Raw genomic sequence first — 25,991 nt, forward strand, 5'->3', positions numbered from 1 at the left:
AACAACTCATCTCACACCTAGCAAATTGACAAAGATGACAAAAAAAAGGGAAGATTTGATATTGAAGGGCTTATGAAAAGATAGGTACACATTATCACACCATTGGTGAAGCTGTGAATTGGTCTAATCAGTCTGGAAAGCAATTTAGAATTATTCCAAAAAGTGGCTAAAATGCTCATGCCCTTTGACCTAGAGATTCCATTGCTAAGCAAAAATCCTAAGGAATTAAAAAAATAAAAAGAAGGGCCCATATACAAAAAATTTTTATAGCAGCTCTTTTTTGGGGGGGAGGGGTCATAGGAAAAAGCTGGAAACAAAGTAGAAACTCATGTATTGAGGAATGGCTAAACAAATTGTGATCTACAAGTGTAATTGAATACTGCTGTGGTGTAAAAAACAATGAACAGGAAGAGTTCAGAGAAGAATGGGAAGATTTATATGAACTGATGCCAAGTGAATTAAACAGAACCAGGAAAACAATAGAGACAATGACTATAATGATGTAAATTGAAAGAAAAACAACTATATGCTGCAAAATTATACTAAGCTGGGTTGCAAAGAACAGATACGAGGGTCCACTTCCTTCCCTTCTTTGCAGAGGTGAGGGATCAGGAACATGGAAAGCTGCCTATAACATCAGGCTTGGCTGATATGATAATCAATTTTGCTGAACTGTTTTCATCCTGTTCTTAAAAATTCCTTGTTATAAGGGTGGTTCTCAGAAAGTGGATGTGTCAAGGTGAGGGATCATGGGATCATAGATTTAGAACTGGAAAGTTCCTTAGAGGTCATCAAGTCCACCCTTTCATTTTACAGATGAGGAAACTGAAGGTCAAATTCACACAGCTACTACGTGTCTGAGGTAGAATTTAAATTCAGATTTTCTTGACTCTCAGTCTAACACTCTATCCACTACTCCAGTATTACCTCTTGAGATTTTTGAGGAATTGAAAGTGAGATCAAAACCACTCTTCTACTTTCATTTCAATTGAAGAAGCATTGATTAAGCACCTGCTGTGTGCCTGGCATGGTGGTAGAAGCTGGGGTTAGAAGGCAAAGAAGGCCAAGAAAGAAAACAATTCTTGTCTTCAAGGAGCTTATGAGAGCAAGTCACTTAATGGTTTCTGTGCCTAAGTCTCCATATCCATAAAAAGGGTTTATACTTGCCCTACATATCTCACAGAATTATTCTGAGGATTAATTGATAAAATGCATATAAAATGCTTTGCAAGCATAAAATAATTTTTATATACATATATATATGCATATATATATGTATGTATATATATATATATATATTTATGTACACACACACACACACATATTTGTACATATACAATTATGTGAGAACTAACAGACAGGAGAGCTGGCCTGAAGCTAGGAAAGTATTGGTTTAAGTAGCCCCTCTGACACATACTGGCTATGCGACCTTGGACAAGGAACTAGTCAGTACTCTAGGTAACTCTGAGACTATAAGCTTCAGATAAAGTGCCAACCTGCATGGGGAGAAAGTTTTCACACCCAAGAGTTCCCTACACCAATGAAATCACAAGTCCAATCCCTGTTCCTGGGCTGTTGTGACAACTAGGTCTTGGGGCATGTATGCGCGTGCGCGTGTGTGTGTGTGTGTGTGTGTGTGTGTGTGTGTGTGTGTGTGCATGTTCCTGAGAGATCATGGGATGTAGGGCCAGAAGGGACTTTAGAGTCTACTTGGCCCCACCCTTTTATTTCACAGATGAGGAAACTGAAGCCCAGGTTGGAAAATTGACTTGGCTAAGGTCTCTCCCTCAAATCCAACTCTGAATGAACTCAGAGAGAACTTTGATTTCAATTCAACAAACGTTAATCATGTGACTGTCTGCAAGATAGTGATTTCCTTCTGGAGTTGGGGCTATACATATCATCCATTCTGATTTCCTATGAGACAAAAGTCTAAGAATTCTCTAGTTTCAGGCCTAGATATAATTGGATAAATGTTCCCTGATTTTTTTTTATAGGACATAAAAACCACAGTAAAACTGGGGCCTGAGTAAAGGACTGACTCCAAATTAATATGACAAAAGAAGTGTTTAATTCTTAGCCTTACTGACAATGGAAAATAACTCAGCCTGGTTCTTTGGGTATCTTGACTCCAAGATCTCAGTATTTCTGAATGAAACAAGCTTAAAAAATGTCCTTCACCCACAGGAAAAATTAGAGCACAAGGAACCAGGCTGTATAGGCTTGTCTCTCCCTGGGTGATTATATATTATGCCTAATCCAAAGAATAGGCAAAACACGGGATTTACAAGACACATGTAAAGGGAGGGAAGGGGAAAGTATGTCTGTTTTATAGTCATTAAAAAAAGTAATCTTTTTTTTTTTGTTAACCATACTGTATCAGTAATTCTACAGACCCAAACTCTGGAGGGTATACCCTTCCTAGACAACTAGGTGGTACAGTGGATAGATAGTTGGGCCTGGAGTCAGGAAGACCTGAATTTAAATTCAGTCTCAGACACTTATAGCTGTGTGACTCTGAACAAGTCACGTAACCTTTGTTTGCCTCAGTTTTCTCAGCTGTAAAATGGGCATCCTTTGTGAGGACCAAGTGAGATAATATTTGAGATTATTAGATAATAAATATAAATAATAAGAATGAGATAAACAAATAATATAATAAAGCACTTTGGCACATAGTAGGCATTATATGAATATTTATTATCTTCCCTCCAAATTATAACCCCATTTTAAAAATTAAAATCTCATTTTTAAGTAAACTCTTTTCTTAATGTTAAAAAAGGTTAACAACTACAAAAAAAAAAATCTCACAGAAATTTGCTCTTAATGTTTAACCAGATCCAAATTACAGACTCTACTTGTTTCCAAGGAGAGTGGTCAACACTTAATTGTGTTCTATTCACTTCCAGTTAGTGAGGGCTATCATTTGCCCATTGTTGGATACTTTTTAAGTACTCATTAATCTCCAGCAAGAACTAACTTAACTTAACAAGCAGGGAAATCTTTTGAAGTGAAAGGTGCCACTAGTTTAACGAGAAGATTAAGTCACAATCACTCTGAAGGTCATCATTTGGTACTAAGATTGACCCCAGCCTGGTATTTCATGAAGTATAGAACTTGGGCCAGATAATCTTCATCTCTTCCTGCAATAGCCCAGTGGAAATTTACCTGGATGTAGTACCAGATTTTTGAGTCTGAATGAACTCTAAAGGTCATTTAATCCAATTTCCTCATTTTGAATATGAGGAAACTGAGATCCACAGAGACTGAATCATTTGTAATCATCAGCAAATATGTAACAGGGCTATGATTTGAACCCAAGTCTTTGGACACCAAATCAAGAATTCTTTCCACTATAACAGGAACTCAGTCTGAGATCTGTGAACTTTTTACACACACACACACACACACACACACACACACACCACACACACACAACTATATTTCAATAGAATTGGTTTCCATTACAATCCTATGTATTTTATTTTGTGCATTTAAAATATTATTATGAGAAGGGATCCATAGATTTCACCAGCCTGCCAAGGGGTCTGGGGTACAAAAATGGCTAAGAACTCCTGGCAAGTATATATCATGATTTAAAGAGATGTAACTGCTCAATCTTTATATCTTATTCAACTAAAATCAACTTCTTAATATTGTGAAAAAAAACCTTTCCAATTTGTTTAGACTCTGCATCTGTAAGACACTAACTGGGGGAAAAAAGAGAATAAGGATTTATATAAAGAGCCTAATATGTGCCTGGCACTTTACAAATATCATCTCATTTGATAATCACAACAACGCCATGGGGTAGGTGCTGTTATTTATGCCCATTTTATCATTGGGGAAACTGAGTCAAAAAGAAGTTGAATGACTTGCCCAGGGTCATATAGCTAGTAAGTATCTGAGACTGGATTTGAACCCAGGTCTTCCTGACTCTAGACTTAGTGCTCTATCCATTGTGCCACTGAGCTGCCTAATTAGAAAGTAGCTTCATCTGTAGTCTAATTTCAAGTGTCTGTCTCAATTCAAGGACCTACAGGTTAGTTTTGCATTGAAGAGTGATAATAGGGCTCATCCAGTGTTCTAATGATATGTGTATAGAGCACATGTTGTGCCTTGGGTCAGGAAGACTGAAGTTCAAATCCAGTCATAAACGTTTACTAGCTGTGTGAGCCTGGGCAAGTCACTTAACTTTTGTCTGCCATAATTTTTTCTTCTATAAGAATGGGGATAATAATAGTATCTAACTCCCAGGGTTGTGAGTATAAAATGAGATAATGTTTGTGAAGGTTTTTTTCCCTTAAATCTTAGAGAGTTATATAAATGCTAGTATTTAGTATTACTATTAATACATCTTATGATTACAAATAAAAATCATCAAAGATGACTCTCTCCTTGTCTGCTTCCATTATTGCATTACGATTATGCATATCGATTATGAGAAAATGGATCCTGTCTTCATTATAAACAAACACTATCTATGAGGATCACAAGACTTAGAGCTGAAAAGTACCTTAGAGGGCATCTAATCCAACTTTTCATTTTACAAGTGAGAAAATCCAGAGAGGTCCAGAGAGATTAAGTCACTCACCCAATGTCAAAAATGTAGTAAGTAGCAAAGCTGGCATTTCCTCTGACTCAAAATCTACACAAAATTATTTGACTGTAAAACACCAGGTATTGAAACAATCAAAAGGAAGGCAACCAGCTGTTTGGGGGCAGGGTGCAGTTTCCTCTGGAGCTCTCCAAAGAAAGAGGAGGGGAATGAGGCAAGATGAGATGGCTGGGCTCTGGAGGCTAGGGAGAGGAAGGTGTTGTCATCTGTACCACACTGATGACATTTTCAACTCCTCAAATTGCCAAAGTACTGTGGTCATAAAATTGAATCTGTCTGAGTGATGACATCCTGGAAATCTATGAACACATGAGACAAACTAATGATCTCCAACTCCCTGCAGCTTCTCTCCACCTGGATGCCTCATCAACACCTCAAAGTCAAATCCAAAACTGAGCTTTCCTCCAAAATGTGCTTACTCTGACTTCCCCTTTGCTAACAATGGTGCTACCATAACTCAGTCTTCTGTGTTAAAAACATGAGTGTTGTGATCATTTCTTTCTGTTCCTTCAACTCTCAGAACCAGCCATTAAGTCCTATAGATTCCAACTCTATATCTCTCTCTTATTTATTCTCTTCTGGATATTCCTACTGCAACTGCCATAGGTTAGGAATTCATTACTCTCCACTCATACAATTGCAATTGCCTCTTAACAGGTTTTCCTGCCTTCATTCTCACCCTCCTGCTGGATTAATCTTTCTTTTGTAGAGATGTGGCCATACTACTTCCCTGATCAAAACCTTTTAGTGACTTTCTACTGTCTACCAATTAAAATATACACTCTGTCTAGCATTAAAATTTAAACTCTACAATCAGGCACCCCTCTACTTCCACTTCCCATTTTCATTCATAGTCTATGTTCCAGCCAAACTGGACCACTCTCTTCCTCTGCTACCACACCTTGGCCTCTCTTCACCTCCCCATGCCCTCTCTCCACTTATTTCCCTTGCCTAGACTATCCTCTCTATCATTGCCTGTTAAAATACAGTTTATCCTTTAAGGCTAAACTGCCATGGCACTTTCTTCATGAAGCCTGCCTTGATCTCCCACCACTAGCTCTGAGTCTAAACTCAAAGCCAGATTACCTTATTCTTTGCCCAGTGCTCTTTCTACTATTCTACACTGCCTCAAAAAGTCTTTCCATTCCAGCTTATTCTAGCATGTAAATGTGTTTCCTAGAGTAAAAGCTTTTTTTAAGAGGTGATATTGCCAACAAAAACAAAGGACTTGAAAAATAAAGCAACTCCCCATTTGATGAGAATTTAAAACCTTACCAGTGCTCTGGAGTTGGTCATCAACTAGGACATAATTAAGAGGTTATGTAGCCTATTACTTGTCACAATAGAAACCCAAATTTCTTAATGTGATTAAGTGATAGAGCATAGATTCAGAGCTGGAAGGGATAGTATATTCACCTTTCAATTTTATACGGTGTGTCTACCATCACTTTCTATTGCTGAGGCTTGCAGATTCAACTTTTAGGAATCTTAATCACTATGGACAAGAACTGGACCTGAAATTAGCACACTGTATCACCAATCTTTGGCCATCCACATGGTTAATTGAGATTTTAAAAATGGATGAAACATTGATTTGGAAGACTGTTCCTTTAAAAAATTAAAAACAAAACTCTTCAAATAATTCAACATAGCTTTAATGAACAGTAGATTAGATTATGATGCATCTAAAACAAAATTTAAACACAAAAGTTTAATTTCACACCTTTTGTACCAATCCCTAATTTATTAATCAATAATTATGAATCTAACAAACTCAAGTCAAGCCTGTTTTGATCCCCAGCTCTAATTAGAAATCTCCTTTATTTACTCTGTAGCCTTATCTTACAATAAAAACTTCCCAGAATTGGTATAAAGTCCCTCAATTTCAGGCTAGTTTGCTATCAGAAGACTAAATTTCCTCTCAATTGACAGATGTATTAAAAGACCTCTGACTGTTACGGCTATTCCTGCTCAGCTAGAGGTTCTTCAGAATTGTTGTGTTTCTATACAATCTCTTCTGTCTTGGTTAATATGAGGAAGAACTTGATATCTTATGTTGCTTCTTGCAAGAAAACTTTACCTGTGACTAGTTTTGTTAGTCATAAGGGGCATCTGTTTGTCCTTTTTGTGGGCTTTTTTATTTAAAAAAATTCTTAACTTACAAACCAAATAAAATGAGCATTTCCATATACATTGTGGAACAGGAAATGATTGTATGTGAATCTACAAATCTCTATTGTGAAGAGCTTGCTTGCTTTTCCATTTAAATATATAATAAATTCAACATGTAACTTTCAAAGCTGTCCTGTTTGTGATCTTATCTGGCCCTCCTATCTTTTCATTTACTTTTATTATGTATATATAATATATATGCAAGAGAAACCCCACTCCATCTCTTTCTGCCTCCAACTTCCTCCAGTTAAAAACAAATCAACCTTTGAAACAATATGCATAGTCAAGCAAAACAAGTTTCCACATTGGTTACGTCATTTTGCAACTTGAGTCCATAGAAAGTGGAGATTTTTTTTTTCATATGGCCATTGATAGCTTGGATATTTTTCTTTGAATATTGACCTTTAGGAACTAGAGAGTAGTTCTTGTTCTTATACATTTGAGTCAATTCCTTGTATATCTTAGAAATTACACCTTTATCAGAAAAAATTTCTTCAAAGTTTTTTTTCCCCTGAATCAAGTTTTTTGTTTCTTATTTAAAGAAGGGGAAGAAAGGATAGAATTTGGAACTCAAAACTTTAAAGGAAAATGTTAAAAAAAATACATATATATTAGTAGTGTTTGTGAAAAACTTTAAAATTTTATCAAAACTGTCTATTTTGTCTTCTATTATCCTCTGTATTCTTTGTTTGGTCATGAACTTTTCCTCCATCCATAGATCCAATAGGAAATGTCTTCCTTACTCATCAAATCTGCTTTTGATGTGACCTTTCATATCAGTCACTTAAATATATGGAGTTTATCTTGGTATGTGGTATGAGGTGTTGATCTAAATCTAATTTCTGCCAGACCGCTTTCCAGTTTTCCTGAAGTTTTGGTCAAACATAAGTCTACTAGGTTCATTGCTTCTGTATGTTGTGTACCTTATCTGTTTCACTTGTTTATTTATCTTTACAAAGACAAAAATAGGTTGGCTAATTACTGCTTTGTATTATAGTTTGAGGCCTTATACTTTTAAGTACCCTTCTTGCTCCATCCTTTCAATATATCCCTTTACATTTTTGCCCTTCTGTTCCTCCAGATTAATTTCGTGAATTTCTCTAGGTCTATAAAGTAATCCTTTGGTAGTATGAGTCATATGGCACTGAATAAGTAAATTAATTTATGTATCAATGGCATTTTTATTGTGTTAGCCCAGGCCAACCATAAGTTTGCCTTCACAAAACTGCCATTCCTGAACTCTGATTATAAATTATCATACCCATTCTTTGTTCTTGTTTTTATTCAGTCATGTCCAGCTATCCATGATCTCATTTGGGGTTTTCTTGGCAAAAATACTGGAGTAGTTTGCCGTTTCCTTCTCCAGTTCATTTTACAGATAATGAACTGAGGCAAACAGGGTTAAGTGATTTGCCTAGCTATTTAGTATCTGAGGCTGGATTTGAACTCAGGTCCTCCTGTCTCCAGGGCTGGTGCTCTATCTACTGCACCACCTAGCTGTCCACCCATTCTTTAAGCACAGGCTTTATTCTTACTAGCACTAGGAAGCCTTTTCTTAGCACCTCAGTACAAGGGATTTCCCCTTCCTCTGAAATCCTAAAGTACTTCTAGTCTGGGCCATTTACTTGACAGAACTATAGTGTTAATTTTCTTACCCATGCTGGTGTGAGTCATGATGAGTGTGCATATTTTAAACCTAGTTCAGAAAAATAACTAAAGTAGAAATACAGACCAGATCTCCAACAGTCTCCTCTTGTCATTTTTCTAGCTACAAGAATCAACTGCCCATTTATTAATACAAATGTAACAAATAAACACTGATTGTTGCTAGAGCAGAGAATGTAAGGGACAAGGCTAGAAGTCTCTTCTGGTACCCTTATGATGTTGTAAGAAAGTGAGAAAGGCCTCAATCCAGCATGTTGAGTAGACATTGAGTCAAGAGTAACTCACACAAGATGGCAGCCACCATCAGGTCAGGGCTGTAATCTGTATCACTTGAGGGGACTCCTAAATTGATGAGATCACAAAGTATTGGAGTCTTGCATGCTATATCTGGGCTAGATGTTTGCTAAGACGCAAGGCCTAGATAAGATAGAACTTGTTAGCCTTAGAAAACTTGCAGCCTTGTAGGAAGGCTCAAAAATTGGGGAAAATCTAATATACCACTAGGGTTGGGTCAGATTTGTGATTTCACTGGGATAGGGAATTCCTAATGAGGAAACCTCATCTACCAACTCAGACCAGCCACCCTTCTGCAAATTCTAGAGTTGCCTGGGGTACTGACAAGTCAAGTAGCTTGCCCGGTTTCTTTCTTTTTTTTCAGATATAACCATTTATTTAACAATTAGGCCAAATAAATTCCATAGATATTAATGTTAAAGCAAAAGGCATAATCACAATACACATGTCACGCTCTCTTAATATACACCATAATCTGCTATTAAATGTGCATGAAGAAACAATTTTCAAATGTCCACATTCAGATGGACAGTTTTGAGACTGAAAATGACCTGCGCATAATTTTTTAATGCTACAGCACCTCACCTGAGAGGTGGTGAAAACTAGATACACATTAGAGGAATTTCAGAGAAGCAGATAGACATGGGAGTCAAACACATGGGCTTAGAGTAAAGCACAACTTTGGATTACAGTTCACCCTCATCGCTCCTCATCTTCTCCATATGAATATAGCATTTTTATAAGCCCTTTCAATTAACCCTCATCCTTTAAAGGGAGTTTAGAAAACCTCAGGTTTTAATAGTATTGTCCTTCTGTTTACACCAGGAGAACTGCAAACTTTAATCAAACTATCTCCAGCCAATTATTCACTGAAATGGTTGCTGCCTCATCCAGTCAGAACAGGCCTCCCAGCTAACAAGTTGAGGTTGACTCCTTAAGCTTGTTGATCTGGTTACCAAAACAAGTTATGGAAGCCCTTCTTTACCTGCTCAAGCAAGAAGGGGCAGCCCAAGTATACCTACTGCCATGGCAGAGTGCAGCAAATGAAGAAAAGAAGACCACAGGCTGATCTTCCCCCGCAGCAGCAGAAAACACTAAGCAAAGCAGTAGCCAATTCTCTTTGGTCATGGATAGTCCAAGCTTTCTTTCAGGAATACCCTCAGCCACAGTACATACCCATACACCAAAAGCAAAGAAGGCTCATTATGTGCATGTGCAGTCCCTCCAGCAAGCTCTCTCAAGGTAGTTTCCCTAATAAAAATTAAAAAATCAATTTAATCAAAACATTTAATTGTTGAGAGGGAGAAAATGTATAACCCATGGTAAAAAAAATAAATAAAAAATAAGAATTTTTAAAAGAAAAAACAACTGTCCAAGATTGCTATTCACTCATTTTTTCCTTAAGTGTCAGCTGAAGCATACTATACTCCATACCTCCCATTTTAAAATGTGTTTCTTGTATAAACGTTGTCAGGTTCTTATTTTTGGTCCATCCTACTATCCATTCACATATCATATATATATATTTCCCTACATTCCAGGGTTTCAAAAAAGTTCAGGGGAAAAGCAGGTGTCCTCAAGGGGCCAGACCCCTCCCACCCCCACCCCAAGGTCTTCAGTGCTGTCAACCCCAGCTCAGCACCAGGTAAGCGGCTAGACCCCTATAGCCTCCAGCTGCCAGCACCTGAGATCTCAGCACATGAAGACTGCCCCTTGCCTAAATCCAGGAAATAGGCAAACACAAGGAGAAAAAGCAGAAAGGGCTAATGACTCAAAACACAAATTCAGATCAAAACAAATTCAGAAGGGGACAACACTGTCAAAATTTCCACATCCAAAACCTCAAAGGGTTTGAGATGTTCCTAAGCACAAAAAGCCTTACTGGAAGAGCTCAGGAAGGACTTCAAAAGTCAAAGAAGAGGTAGAACACTTTGGAAAGAAATGAGAAATATGCAAGAGAGTCAATAGCTTAGAAAAGGACAAAAATTAATTGTAGAAAACAAGTCCCCCCAAAATACAGCTGGCCAACTGGAAAAAAGTACACTAAAGAAAATAAATCCCCCCCAAAACACAATTGGTCAAATGGGGAAGGAAGGAGGTACAAAACCCAAAAGAAGAAAGCAATCTGTCAAAAACTAGAATTGGGCAAATGGAAACCAATGACTCAAGAGAGCAAGAATCAGTCAAACAAAAACAAAACAACGAAAAAAAATACCTCATTGGTAAAACAACTGACCTGGAAAAAACAGTCCGGGAGAGACAATTCAAAAATCACTGGTCTACCTGAAAACCACAATGGAAAAAAAAAACCCAAAACCTGGACAGTATATTTCAGGAAACCATAAAGGAAAACTGCCCTGAGGTCCCAGATCCAGAGGGTAAAACAGCCATAGAAAGAATCCTCCGATCACCCCCTGAAAGAGATCCCAAATTGAAAAGACCAAGGAATATAGTAGTCAAATTCCAAAATATCATGGAACCACAATCAGGACCATACAGGATCCCATAGCCTCCGCATCCAAAGACTATAGGGCATGGAACATGACACTCCACAGGGCAAAGAGCAGGAACTACAACCAAGGATCAACCACCCAGTGAAAATGAGCATGATCCTTCGGGGGAGGAGATGGACACTCAATGAAACAGGGGACTTCCATACCCTCCCGACAAAAAAGACCAGAGCTCAACAGAAAACCCGATCCTCAAGTACAAGACTGAAGAGACACAAAGCAGCTTGCCCAGTTTCATATGGCTTGTGTATGTCAGAGACAGGATTCTAACCCAAGTATTCATAATTCCAGAGTCACCCCACTATCCATTACACAATGCTCATTCTCATAACACACAATATATGATAAAAGTATTACAGAGTCGCACATGAAAGTGCCGAGTAAGATGTGAGGGGAAAGGCCATTATTGATCATGGAAGCCTTCTTGGAAGTGTCAGGCTTCAAAGGAGGGGTGATAATTCAGCAGGGAAAAGATAAGGAAAGAACCCATTCTAGTCGTAGGGAACTCTATGACTAAAGGCAGGGAGATAAGGGAGGAAAAAGAGGGTTTAGGAAGTAGGAGTGTAGAGTATTTGGAGAGGAAAAATATGAAATAAGTTTGGAAAGGTTATCTGGTAGTAGATTATGGAGTATCCTAAACATTAAGGTAAAGGATTCTGAGATTTATGCGTGAGGCCATAGGGAACCACTGAAGATTTTCTAGCAAAGTTAAGGAAATATTCTCACTGAATCAAGGGATCTAGGAGAAATAGTATCTCTCACTTCCTAGCTGTGTGACCTCAGGAAAGTCACTCAATCTGTTTGCCTCAGTTGTAAACTGGGGATAATAATAGCACCTGTTTCCCAGGGTTATTCTTGGGATCAAATGAGATGATATTTGGAAAGCACTGAGCACAGTGCCTGGCACATAGTAGGCACCAAGCAAATGCTAGCTATTATTGTTATTATTATTAATGACAAAGAAAGGAATAAAGTTGATTAGTTGGTCTTCGCCTTCAAGGTTACCCAAGCTTTTCATTTGGCTTATTAAATATCTAACCAATTTTTGGTTAAGCATATTTTGGTCCAATAGAAAGGATCTTAGAAGAAGCAGGAACAATAAAATATGACTGCTGGTCACTTGGTCTCTGTGAAGCCCACATAGTTCTATCAGATCTTTTTTTTTTTTTAATAAGGCAATTGGAGTTAAGTGACTTGCCCAGGGTCACATAGCCAGTAAGTGTCTGAGGTTAGATTTGAACTCAGGTCCTCCTGATTCCAGGGTCAGTGCTTTATCCACTGTGCCACCTAGCTGCTTCCTACCAGATCTGAGGAGAAATCATTTACTCTGTCAGGAAGGCACTAACAAGGACAAAGGCAGAAAGTCCATTGGAGTGATTCCATGAGACGACAGTAGAGAGGACCCTGGCTCTCACTTTCTGATTTTCCTCAAGAGACAACCTAAGAGACCATTTAAAAACCAAATATTTTATAAACCTTAATAACATATAAAATGCTAACATGATTTCTATTAGTAATAATAGAAGCATTTTATAAACTTCACCTTAAACAACAAAACTAATTAAATTTATTTTTATGCTTAATTCAACTTTTAAAATATCTTCAACTTATAGCTATCTTGGAATGATTTTTTTCATGTGTATTTCTCATTTTTCCTGGGTAAATTGTAAGCTTTAGGAGGGCAGGGACTTGGTCTGCTGTTTCTTTGTATTCCTCAGAATACATAACATAGAACTTTGTGCATATCAAATATCTAGTGAATACTGGTGGTTGATGATGATGATTGAAGCTGGAAACTGGAGTCAAATATCTTTTGCCTAAAGGATGACTAAGTAACTCAAGTTTTGGAAAGATTACCAGTATTCAGCTCCTTCCAAAAATTATCTGGGAAACCTTGCCAAGACCATTTTGGAGTTTTGCAAACTGCTTTCTAGAGTGCTGAATCTTGCGCTGATGTGATACGGGCATCTCTATCAGTCTTACTCAGCCTGGACATGCACGCTAGTAAGGTCAGTTGACAAATCTGACATATTCCATTTGGCGCCTACTATAGAGTCAGGAATTAAGTGTTTACTAGAAGAATTAGTCTTCTTAAATCAAGTCTATGTCCCTAACAGGCAGTGGGAAGAGAGATGTATTTGGAGTTGAAGATCTGATTTCAAATTTGGGTTCTGACACTTGTTACTTGTGTGACCTTAGGTAACTCACGTGAACTTTCTGGGCCTCAGGACAGTCAATTGTAAAGAGAGATGATTGTACTATATGACTTCCATGGTCCTTCTAGCTTTAAATCTATGACTGTGATTCTTTTAATTTTTGTTACAATGCTCTTCCAATTCAGTCATCCTTGACAATGTAAGAGATAACAGCATTTTCCATCGGTTTGATTGGCTAAGGGTGTGGGGGAGCGGACAATAGATCAAATAACTTGCCTTTCCTTCCATCCCTTGGCTTTCCTCAAGGCAGGGGTGGTCATGAATTGATAGGGTCGGTCACTTTTTGTTCGTTGAAGGAGAAGTAGCTCCTTAATTAAAAATTGATTCCTTCTTTAGAAAGGGAACAGCACCTCCAATAACCTTCGGAGTTGGTAGATCTTGGAATGTCAATAAGATATTGCTTCCTTTCTGGTAATTTCTTGGGGAAGAGGTGAAAGGGTCAGAAAGGTCCTAGAAAGAAGGAACATGTCCATGCACCTAATCATTTTCATTACATCTCTCTCAGCCTCTAGCAATAAGTTTGTCTTTCTTTTTGAGGTTCAGTTGGCAGGAGCTCTATTGGCCAGTGCCTCGAAGATCCTGAAAAGTAATGGCTTCTGGTAGAACAGACAAAGGATCATGGATTTAGAGATGAAAGGAATCTTAAAGGTCATTGAGTGAAACACCCTCTTCTTATAGATGAGGAAACCAAGGCCCATAGAAGTTTTTGGTTGTTTTTTTTTTTAGGCAATTGGAGTTAAGTGACTTGCCCAGGGTCACACAGCTAGTAAGTGTCAAGTGTTTGGTCTGAGTCCGAATTTGAACTCAGGTCCTCCTGACTTCAGGGCTGGTGCTCTATCCACTGCGCATCTAGCTGCCCCAAGGCCCATAGAAGTTAAGTAACTTACTCAGGGTAATACGGGTAGAAGGATTTGAACCCACATCTTCTTGACTCCAAGCAAGACTAGCACTTTAATTGCTACTCCCTCAATCAGTGCTTTTTAGAAAAAAAGTTAAACTAACACACATATGCTGGACTGATTTCCATTCACGTTTAATAAACTGCAAAATACAATCCAGTCAGTTTCTGTGGTAGGTTGAGAAAGATTCTGCATTGTAACCAGAGACAATTAAGGAGACAGAGAGAAGCCAAAGGAGTGCTTAGTGCCAACCAGAAGTTCTCCCCCAAGATAAACAGTGTCAGCATGTAGAACCTTATGCAACCCAGAAGGGACAACTTGGAAACAATAAAAATGAAAGTTTGAAGAGAAATGAGGCTGCTGTGTCCCTGTCACTACAAGGGGAGAGGGCACATACGGCCTTCTGGGGACAAGTCCTCTAAGTAGAACTACTTTCCTTGTGCGGAATCCATATATACTCACCAAGCAATTTTGGGACCGTAATTTGTTTTCCCAAACAGGCTACCTTCCTGGGAAGGGAATGCATGGCTAGCCAAGAGAAAAATCATTTGGCAGTTGTAGTACGGATTGTAAATGATTAAACTGACTTTCTGGTACAAATCAGTCTTATGTGAGGTTGGGCAGCATGAGCCAATTTTTCCAAGGCCTGATTGCCCCTGGTTGAGTGAACAATCAAAATTCCAGACCTGCAGAGTTGGGAGGAGAGGGCTGAGGGCAACCTCTGGCGTCTCCCGTCAATATATCTTTTATTACTGCAATTGACTTTTTTATAATTCCATAAAAACAAGCTCTTTATTCTTCTGCCCTTATGGTACAGTTACTGCCCTTTGGTAATGGGGCTTGAAGGATTATTTTAAACTCTTCTTTCCTTGCGTCACAGTGTACCTAAATAACTGGATGAATGAATTTATGTGGTATGCTGTCCTGATGCAGATCTAATGAGAAGAATGGGATGGATGAGCTCTGAGGTCGTTGCCAGCTCTAACAGCCTATGGTTCAGTGAATCTCCCTGTATACTTAGCACTTTATTCTCCCTGGCAGAGCATTAGATACTTAATGCATCCACAAGACAAAGCACAGGACAATCTCTGTAAATCAAGGGATTTGTCATCGCCACTTTGGGTGACATCATTGAGAACGAAACCCCAACACCCTAAGTTTTAGTCTGCTAAAACCTCCTAATGAAGCTTTAACACTGTAATATGGAAAATTAGTGGAAGTCTTTGGTTGAAAAAAAAAAAGGCTAAATCGTTGCTGAAATTCTCTTATGTATGTCAGGTTGCCATAAGGGTTGTAAAATTCCTTATTTTTAATTGTGAATCCATTTTCAAAGAATATTTATATTCAAGATTTATTATCTTCTGGTGTTCCACAGGTTCAAAGAGGGCTATATTAAAAAAAATTCTTCCATTTATTCAGGAATGTACAATCCAAAAATACCATATTTTTATTTACTGTTATTTTTTTAAAAGCTAGCTTCTTTAGTTATAGGACCATTGCTAAAAAATTAATCATGCATAGAACATAGGCACTTTATTAGTAAAACTGAAACCAGCTTTTATCCCAATAGATTCAGCATAAAAGGTTACTAAAATTCTGAAGAAATCAAAATAGCACAGAAAAACAAGCTTCCAAGATTCAGTTTCAGAAGCTCATCACTTGGAATCTGCAGGCTTTGTATTTGCATTGCTAACCTGAGAAACAGAGTGACTCTATCTACTGGAAAAAGAGGAAATGTAGGCCTTTTGCTTCATATCCTCCAATTTTTATGAAAATCTTCCCTGACTCCAGGAAAAAAAAAAACCAACACCAAAAGCTACTTCAAAGTTAATTCCTCTGGTAGTGCAGACAGTCTGCCAAAATGGAAATGGAGAGATTACATAACCTCTCATTTGGACAATGTTTCTTCGTTTCAATCACAGCCCAAAATATCTCTGTAAATCCTGGAATTCTATTAGGGGAGGCCATTCACTGACCTCTTTCCCGAAGTCTGGGGCATCTTGAATATAGGCTGCTAGTTAAGATTGAAAACTTTAATACCTGGACACCACATAGAAGAAAGAACCAAAATTAGTTTTCCTTCCAACTTGTTTAGCATAGGTTTAAATATAGACCAATTAAAATCTCTGGAATGTGTTATCTTTGCCCTTTTTTGCAAAAAAAAGCTAATTTAAATGCACTAATATTTTTTCAAATATAAAAAGTTCTATAGAAAAGCAAAATCTGTCTCAAACTAAAAAGGAAAGTATTCATGAAATTTATCTTGATCTAGAAAAAATTGGGCAACATTAAAAAAAAAATCAATATTCTTTAACTATGGATTGGTGACAGACTTAGGGAAAGTATCAAAGGACATGAGGTAAGCCCTAGGCATAAATGAACATGTTCACCAGCACTGCCTAGGTGGTGAATTGTTCAATGATTGATAATTCACATATGACCCAAAATGGGGCCTTTCCTACTTCCTAGTATCTAAACTTAACTACAGAGAGGATTTCTTTCTTCTTCCCACTCCACCCTCCAATCAAAATTTTAGCCTTCTCTCCCTGTTTTTCCACTAAAACGGTGTTTTTTTGCAGTGTGCTGGGAAGACAGAAAGAAAGTTCCATCACCACACTAGATAATGACAAAAGCTCTGTTAAGACTTAAAAAAAAAAAGTCCCAGCCTTATTGCACTCACTGTATGGCCTTGGGAAAGCCACTTCACTAGGTGTCAGTTTTCCTGCCCTTAAAATGGGGATTAAATACTACCATTCTTTTCTACATCTCAGTCTAGTATTTTTGTGAGGATCTAGAACTATCCATTATTATGTACCAGCCATTGTGATTGGGGCTAGGGACACAAAGATAAAATTGAAACATTTCTTGCCCTTGTGGGGCCAAAATTCTAGTGGGGGAGATAATGCATATGAAAGCAGAAGCTTGGTCCTCCAACCCCAAATACTATATCCTTGCCATTGTAACACACTGCATCTCTGTTTTGACTTTGTGTGGTTGCAGTTATTTTGATGAAGAAAACGGTAATATAGATATGAGGCACTTAAAATATCCCAGGTGATGCAACATAAAGAAATATTTTAAAACAAAAAAAGCTCTTTAGTCTTTCCATAGTATCAGCCATATCAACTATCATGGCTGCATTGGTAAAATGGTGAGCCTCTTACTTTGTGAAAGGAAATAAGTGTGTGCATACACATATACATGTACATATATGTATATATACACATATATACAATATATATGGGGGAGGGGAGAAATTTAAGTCAGATGGTTTCTATAGCTACCCTTACTAACTACACAATTAACTTTTTACCACATGTGGGAAATTCCTGAATTATGAACATCCCTCATATGTATATAACAACAACAACCACAACATCTCTCCTGAGCCATGCTATCAGAACTCAGAGGCAGAATATTACACAGGAAGGGGTATTGGTTTTAAAATCAGAAGACTTGATGGGAATGCCTAGATTTTCCTAGACTTAAGATGCATGACCTTAAGCAAGCCTCTTGGACTTCAGTTTCTTCATCTGTAAAATGAAGGGATCAGACCAAAATGACCTCTGAAAGTGTTGGACATCAACTCTCTGAGCCTAGTATCTGATCTAGGCCATGCCTAAAACAGGCCATTCTCAAAAGCAGCAAATTCAATATGCAACAATATTCAAAAGTCCAATTAAACATACCATGAAAAGAATATGCTTTTGAGAGGATAAAAGGTATCCTCCTCCACCTTCAGTCACCAGGTCTATTAATCTAAGAGAGTAGTTCCCCCAAATCCCATAAAAGCTGATTTGTTCAGGGAGCAATGACATTCAGCAATAGTCTCAGGCACTCCTTTCCCCTCTAGGCTAAGCCTTTTATACTTCCAGCCTCTAACAACGCTGTCAAAACAAACAACTCGGAAGGACTTAAGAACTTTGATCAATACAATGACCAACCACAAGGCCAGAGGACAGATGAATACCATCCACCTCTAGACCGAAAGATGATGGACACAACATGCAGAATGAGACATATGTTTGGACATGGCCTATGAAGAAATTTCCCTTATGTTCCTATGTATATGTGTTACAAGGACTTTCTTTTCTTTTCTTTTCTGTTTTTAAAGGTGGGGGTGAGGCAGTGAATGATGATCCAAGGAGTAAGTGAGTAGAGGAAAAGATTTAGGCTTTTGTACACTCCAGCTCTCAACTGTTTGAAGAGCCAACCAATGACGGCCAAACTCCAACCATTCAGTTTTCTCATTTGTAAAATAGAGATAATGTTGCTTACGCTACTAATCTTCAAAGGATAACATTAAGAAAATACTTTACGAGCCTTAAACAACTATATAAATGCAAAATATTATATGTCCATGTATAGCTAGGTGGTACCACAGTAGATAGAGCACTGGACCCGGAGTCAGGAAGACTCATCTTCCACAGTTAAAATCTGGCCTCAGACATTTCCAAACTCTGTGACCCTGAGCGAGTCACTTAATCCTGTTTGCCTCAGTTTCCTCATTCATAAGATGAACTGAAGAAGGAAATGGCAAACTACTCCAGCATTCTGCAAGAAAACCCCAAATGGGGTCACGAAGACTGAAATGACTGAACAGCAAGAACAGTAAATAGAATGCTGAGTCTAGTCAGGAAGATCTGAGTTCAAAAATCCAACCTCAGACCCTTACTAGCTGTGTGATCTTAAGCAAGTCACTTAACCTCTCTTTGTCTCAGTTCCCCCAACTGTAAAATAATCGCACCTGCCTCCCAGGGTGGTTGAGGCCCAAATGAGATAATACTTGTAAAGCACTTAGTGTAGTGCCTGGCACACAGTAGGTGCTTAATAGCTATTATTAGTAGTATTGTGTCATATGAAATTATCATTATTATTACTAGTACTAGTAGTAGAGTCATGAGAGGCAGTATGATTTCCACAAGCATCAGGAATGAGACTTAGGCCCTAATTATCAGTGTCCCTAGGGCCCTTTCATGATTCCCTTAACTCTTCTGAAAAGACACCAGATGCTAAGATAGTCAGAATCTTTTAAAGAAGGCTTAACAGACAACCTGAAGAGTTGTTTCCCTTTCTTAGAAGGATTAAAACAATGGGTTTTGCATAGTATGTTATTGCCTGAAGTTAGATTTTCCTTCCAATAAGATAGATCCAACATAGTTTCTCAGAGACTTGTAACAGTAGCTACCGTGCCTTGGGTCATCGTACAGTCAGGTGTCACAAGTCAATATGAGTTGGGCCTCAAGAGGAATTATGTGGGGTGCTACAACATGCAAGTGCTTAAAGAAACAGTGAGTGGGTTGGGGTAGCTTTCTGTCCCTCTGGGGTCCTCCTCAGTGTACCGTTTAAGCCCCAGATGACAACCTAATGAAGCCAAGGGGGTGTGAAGAGGTTAGCAGAAACAGAGCAAGCAACGACTTGTTGTCTGGTTAGGATCCCTTGCTACTTCACAGAATGGATGTGTTACTTAACCCCTAGCCGTGTGGCCAGACTGAAGCCCATGTACCCTCCCTAAAAGGTCTTTTCTGTCTACACAAATCAGGCTAAGCTATTTCCCGTGGTTATCAGACCACTATAGGGAATTACCAAAGGCAAATGATACCCCCTTCTTTCTTCCCTCATTTCTAATAGTGTGAGAATCACGGATTGCCCTATAACACATCCCAGCTAGCAGCTACCCACTGCAACAGCATATATTAGGAAAGTTATTACTTTCGTTCATTCATTCATGGATTCATTCACTCATTGAGTGAATGAATAAGTATTAGGTGCTACTATATGCAAAGCACTGTGTATGTAGTGCAGGGATACACATAGAAAAGCAATACAACCCCTTCTCTCCAGGTGCTCATATCGCAATAGGCAGAGACAATAAAGAGAAGATTTCAACTGCAAATTAGATGGAGAGATCCCATGTCTTTAGGCTGCAATGGTGTTATAGGCATGACTCTAAAGCCAGCACGCTCTCAGTCCAAGTTTAACGTTTGGATGAAATGAGGTAATTGTGAGTCATTGAACAAAGGAGGTTTACTTTGCCCTAACACAGCCAGGGTAGAATGGCACTTAGCTGCTAGTCTCCATTTAGAAACACATCTGGTCAATACGTCAGCAGGGGCCTGGGCAGAGATGCTGGTCTATGGGGCACTGCTACTCCTTGGTATCTTTGGTTTATGGTCCTGGATCGTCTCAACAGCAGTGTAAAAGTGGTAGCAATGGAGGGCAGCTAGGTGGTGCAGTGGATAAAGCTCCAGCCTTGGAGTCAGGAGGACCTGAGTTCAAATCCAGCCTCAGACACTTGACACTTACTAGCTGTGTGACCCTGGGCAAGTCACTTAACCCTGATTGCCTTACCAAAAAGCAAAAAAAAAAAAAAAAGTGGTAGCAACGGCTTGAGTCGCCGGGCACATGTCATTTCCTGTCTGTCCTTTAGGGTTCCTTGCTGCTTCAGAATCTGGGAAGCCAGGAAAGAGTTTATTCTGGTATGTACAAAGCACTGCAGGGATACAAAGAATGGAACTCAGTTGGTATTTGTGGTAGTTACATTGTTCTGCAGAGCTGATGAAGCTGAGTGGTTCAAATCAATCAGGTTTTGGCAAAGACCAACTTTTTTTTATAGCTATAGGATAAAACCTCTGATATGAACCAGCTGACAAACAAGTGTATTGAACAACATAAATCATTATTTCGGGGGGGGGGGACAACAATTCAAATCACAGGTCGTGATAGTAGGTCCAAAAATCTACCTTATTTTTCCTTCATGGGCTAAAGAACTCTGCCCAAGTGGGCCTCAAAAAACAATAACAAACAAACCTCTCTCTCTCCATATACTACATACACGTATATATGTATATATGAGTATATATACACATATGTACACACAGTCTTTACATATACAGGTACACATGACATACATACACACACACCTGTGCTGGGTACCACATAGGAAATGCAGGAATACTCCTGGCCTTTTGAGGGGCTGACATACTTGAGGCTTCCAGTTTTCCTTCTTTTTACTTTAGATAGGGAAAACTATTTCTCTGGTGACTCAAATTTATCTTCTGCTGATATGTCAGGGTCACCATAATGGGCAGAACTTGTTGTTTTCTAATGAATTGGTTATGGTCAGGGGAATATAGAGGCAAGTTCTTAGTACCACCAGTAAATTTTCATTATATATCACTACCATTTTTAAAAGCCACAGAAAAATGTCAAAGAGGGGAAAGAGTACAGGAGATACTTGTGAGCAGTTTTATGAATGCAATGCATGGCATTTGCTCATATGATTCTCCATTTGCCTCAAGAAGATGAATAGATAGAAAGCAATGAACTTAAAGGAGATGCTGCCTAGAACATTTGATTAAAAATGCAACATATCTGGTGCTATTGCAGAATAGCTGCTATGTGTTTGCCCCAGCATTGCCTTCACAATATCTTTATGGGAGGGAGAAAAATGGAAACGGTTCTTTTAATTTCATATTTTGGCTTTTGAACCAAAAGTATCAAAAACAGTAACTATTAGAGCTTCACTCCCTTAGCCCACCAAAAAAAAAAAAAAGGATTCTCATTTATCCTGATAAAATCCATCAGACAACATAGAGGAGGAATGGATGAGAGCAAAGGGACAGAGGACCTCCCATAAACCCTAAGCTGGTCAAGTCTCTGAGACAAGGAGTTGGTCTACACCAGCTTTCAGATTAAACTCACAGTATATCTCCAAGTTACAAAAGGAACCAAATTACCAATTTGGCACATTCAGTGAAATCATTGAGAACCATGGGGATCATTTGTCAAAGTCTGAATATCAGTGGGAAAGAAACTTGGACTCCACAGCCCTCTCCCTGTATCCCACTTGAAAGGAGAGGTCTTCCCAGTTTTAAACAGGTGTTTCCAAGAAGGGAGGCATTGCTCCAGCAGGGGTCGCTGCTCCACAGTTATATAAAGGCAGCTTAAGAAAGGGTAGTATGTTCAAGTCATGTAGATGGAGATAAGATTGACTCAGTTTACATGTGTTTTTTGAGGATTTTTAAATTGAACTCGGAGCAATGAGTAGGGCTGCAGAGAATGGCAAGCTTGGGAGACAGAGAGCTGAAAGAAGGCATGGTATGGTGCGATGGCAGAAATAGAGAAGTAATGGCAATTGAGAGCTAATACATTTCTCTAGGGTTACAGACTCCTGGAATCCTAGAATTTTAGAGCTGAAAGAGGCTTTAGAAGTCATCTAGTCCAGAGATAACTTGTTTGGGTGATGGTGAGGGAATCACTGCTTCTCTCGTAATTCCCCCCCCACCACCAAAAAAAAAGGTTAAAGTCACTCATTCCTTTCCCCAAAGTCTTTAGATAATCTGGAGGGCATTTATCTCCACCAGCTAAAAAGTATTGAGTGAATATTTATGTATACATGAAGATACAATCATAGGGTTTTTAGAAGGGTCTTGAGAAAGGATCATAAATACACTGTTATTTTTGTATATTTACATTAAAAAAGATATAAATAGGAATAAAGGAGATAGGGAAACTGGACCTGTGATTTTAATGGTATAGAGAGCTCCAAAGTGAGGAATCTCTTTCTACTGTTTCTATGGATCAGCACCTTCTCTGCATTCCTGCTGCAATACCCTCAGATTAAAATGTAAGCATCATTAAAATGACATCTCTGGCCTAGATTACTGGGGTGGTGGTTGTTGTTGAGCCATTTCAGTCCTGTCTAATTCTTCATGACCTCCTTAGGAGTTTTCCAGGCAAAGATCTTGGAGTGGTTTGCCATTTCCTTCTCCAGTTCATTTTACAGATAAGGAAACTGAGACAAACAAGGTTAAGTGACTTGCCCAAGGTCATACAGTTAGTAAGTATCTGAGGCCAGATTTGGACTCAGAACATGAGTCTTCCTGATCCCAGGCCTGGCACTTTACGCACTGTTCCACCTAGCTGCTCATGTGTAGTCTTTACTAGTCAACTTGGGTGAGTACTATATAGCACTTGAGAAACAGAAAGGCATATTGAACAGAGAGCTAGTTTCAAAGCCACCAGAGCATCCTAACATATACAGTCCCCCAGCCACACACACACACACACACACACACACACACACACACACACACACTCTCTCTCTCTCTCTCTCTCTCTCTCTCTCTCTCTCTCTCTCTCTCTCTCTCTCTCTCTCTCTCTTCATTCCTCTCCAGCCTCCATTCCTGACTCACCATACTACAATAGCCTTCTCAAACTGGAAGTTCACTGTCTCCCTGTGGCCTCTTCATCCTAGAAGTTTATGGCACTGTTATGGCCCCTTCCTCTCATTGGCTGGTTCCTACTAGAACCACTATTTTAAAGAAAGTGTCCAAGCCAGTCATGTCTTTATTCCTCTCTGAGTTCTCTACACCTTCTGCGCTTTACCACCCCTCCCTGCCTTTGTTCCTTCTGTCTTCCCTCCAACCAGCTTCCTTTTACCTGTTTTTTCCTCATTAGGATATAAGCTTCTTGAGGGCATAGGTTATCTGTTTGCTTGTATTTATATGGCTTTGCACAGTAATTGGCACATAATAAGCAATTCATTAATGCGTGTGGAATTGACACATCTTGTGCTGGGTTCCATGGCTGGACATGCAAGGGAATCAGTCTTGTTCTTTTGAGGGTCTGATGCTCTAAAGTTTCCTTTTCTTTACTCTAGATATGGGAAACTGTGGCTCTAGCTGCTCTAATTTACCTCTGACTGATTGGTTAGGGTCATCAAGGTAAGTCAGACCAGCAGCTTCCCATTGAATTGATTAAAGGTCAGGAGATTAGAGGAAAGTTCACAGTATCCTAAATTTAGAGCTGGAGGGGATTTATGAAGACTTGGAATCCAATCCCTTTATTTTACAGATGAAGAAACTAAAGTCAAGAGAAGACAAATGGTTTGTCCAAGGTCTCACAGCCAGTAAAATGGCAGAACCAGGATCTGAACCCAGGTCCTCTGACTCCAAAACCTTACTGTCCATTGTGCCAGACTGCCTCCCAAGTTGAGTATAGGCAATGGTGAGTCTACAGATTTACATACTTTACGTAAGAAATGTTCCTTCAAATTTGCATGTCGATTGAATTTTCATGAAAGAATTAGGAGAGCTCACTAGTTAAGACAGTACTGCAGAGATATCTTTTGTAAGATGAAGAATAGTGATCATAACAGAACTTGTAAGTTGAGATTTTGGTGTCGTGGGGGTCTCTTAAAGTGATATATTATTTAAAATGAAAGCTTTTCCATTCGACCTCCATGGTAAAATCACACAATTGCAGGATTTCACAGCTGGAAAGGGACCTTAAAGATCATCCAGTCCAAATGCCTCGTTTTGACCAATGAAATGACTGTCTTTTCCAAAAAACCCCACAAGTGGTTATTGGCAAAGCCTGACTCTTTTGACTTCCAGGCCAGTGCTCTCAATCTTGTACTGTCCAGCTAATGCTTCATGTCTGGGTAAGGGACTTGCATCTTTCCTGTTATCAGCCAAATCTTCTTGATCCTGAAGCCCCTCCCCTCTTGGCTCTTCAACTGTCACAGGTGTTCAGTTTCCCCACACCCTGGTCTTGATTGACAAATCATGTGTCCAACTCTACCCTCCTGAAAAAGTCAAAGTCTAGGAAAAACCCACGTAACATCAAGTTGCATATGTCCCCCAACCAAAACTGATCTAAAAGGATCCTTTTACAAACCCCATATTGTGATTAAACGTTTTTCTGTCTTCTAATCTGTCTGAAAGCCCTTCCTATGGGCAGAGGAAGGACACACCCTGTCCTTCTTGGTATTCCCCATAGGACACAGCACATGGCAGGCATTTAATATTTGTTGACCAAATTAAAGACACTAACAGGATGAAAGTAATTTTAAAAAACTAACTGGGGCCAATGGAGAGAAAATAATCTTATCACTCATTAGTACATCCGAAAAATAGTCAATTTGTCTTTTCTAGGCACACCTCCATCTTCCCACTCTCTTGTTCTGTTCACATATTAGAAAGCACAAGTTATTCAACAACAACAACAACAAAACATTTTAATGAAACATGTCAAGTTGTATTTTTGAGCTCATTTCTTTTTCCAGAGAAAACTAGAAAACAAAATGCTATTGGCTTAGTGAGCCAGGGAACATACAGTCACTGGGATAATAAATAACAATAAAGTATAATGATAATACTTACAACCCATATAATTATCAACCTTCTGGACACATAAGGGTCAATATTCCAGTGGGTGAATGGAAGGAAGGTGATGTAAAAAATTTCTTCACCCAAAGCAGCTGAAAACTTGAATAGATAATAGTAGAAATAATTCTTCACAATGTACTTCTGTGTGTCCTTCTGGGTATAAGGCTGGAAAACAAAGTTTGAAAAGGCCTTGTGAGTTCACTTGGGGAAATCATTTCATAACATATTTTAGATGACATTGTTTAAAGTAAAGAGTCATGAGTTACCAAGACCCTGTCTTCTCTGAAGATACTAAAGAGGCAGTGGTGGAATTTTGTTATTACAATATCATCATTATTACTCACTGCCATCATTATTATTTAATATTTGTTGAGCACCATTCAGCTACATAGACGATGTCCTCATTCATGGGATTAAATAAGCAGATAAAATAAGAAATACCA

The 25,991-nt window shown here is 38.8% G+C and overlaps 1 protein-coding gene across 1 annotated transcript in view; it reads right to left on the reverse strand.

Moving 5' to 3' along the window:
• The window catches only part of SGPP2 (sphingosine-1-phosphate phosphatase 2), a 134,920-nt gene that overhangs the window by 61,346 nt on the left and 47,583 nt on the right, over positions 1–25,991 (reverse strand). The window contains exon 2 of the mRNA XM_021002890.2: positions 25,543–25,713. Within this exon, the coding sequence (XP_020858549.1) occupies positions 25,543–25,713 (171 nt within the window). The remainder of the gene's footprint in view (positions 1–25,542; positions 25,714–25,991) is intronic.

Source organism: Phascolarctos cinereus, unplaced genomic scaffold (genome assembly GCF_003287225.1).
Source record: "Phascolarctos cinereus isolate Bilbo 61053 unplaced genomic scaffold, phaCin_HiC Scaffold_7;HRSCAF=346, whole genome shotgun sequence".
Classification (NCBI taxonomy): domain Eukaryota; kingdom Metazoa; phylum Chordata; class Mammalia; order Diprotodontia; family Phascolarctidae; genus Phascolarctos; species Phascolarctos cinereus.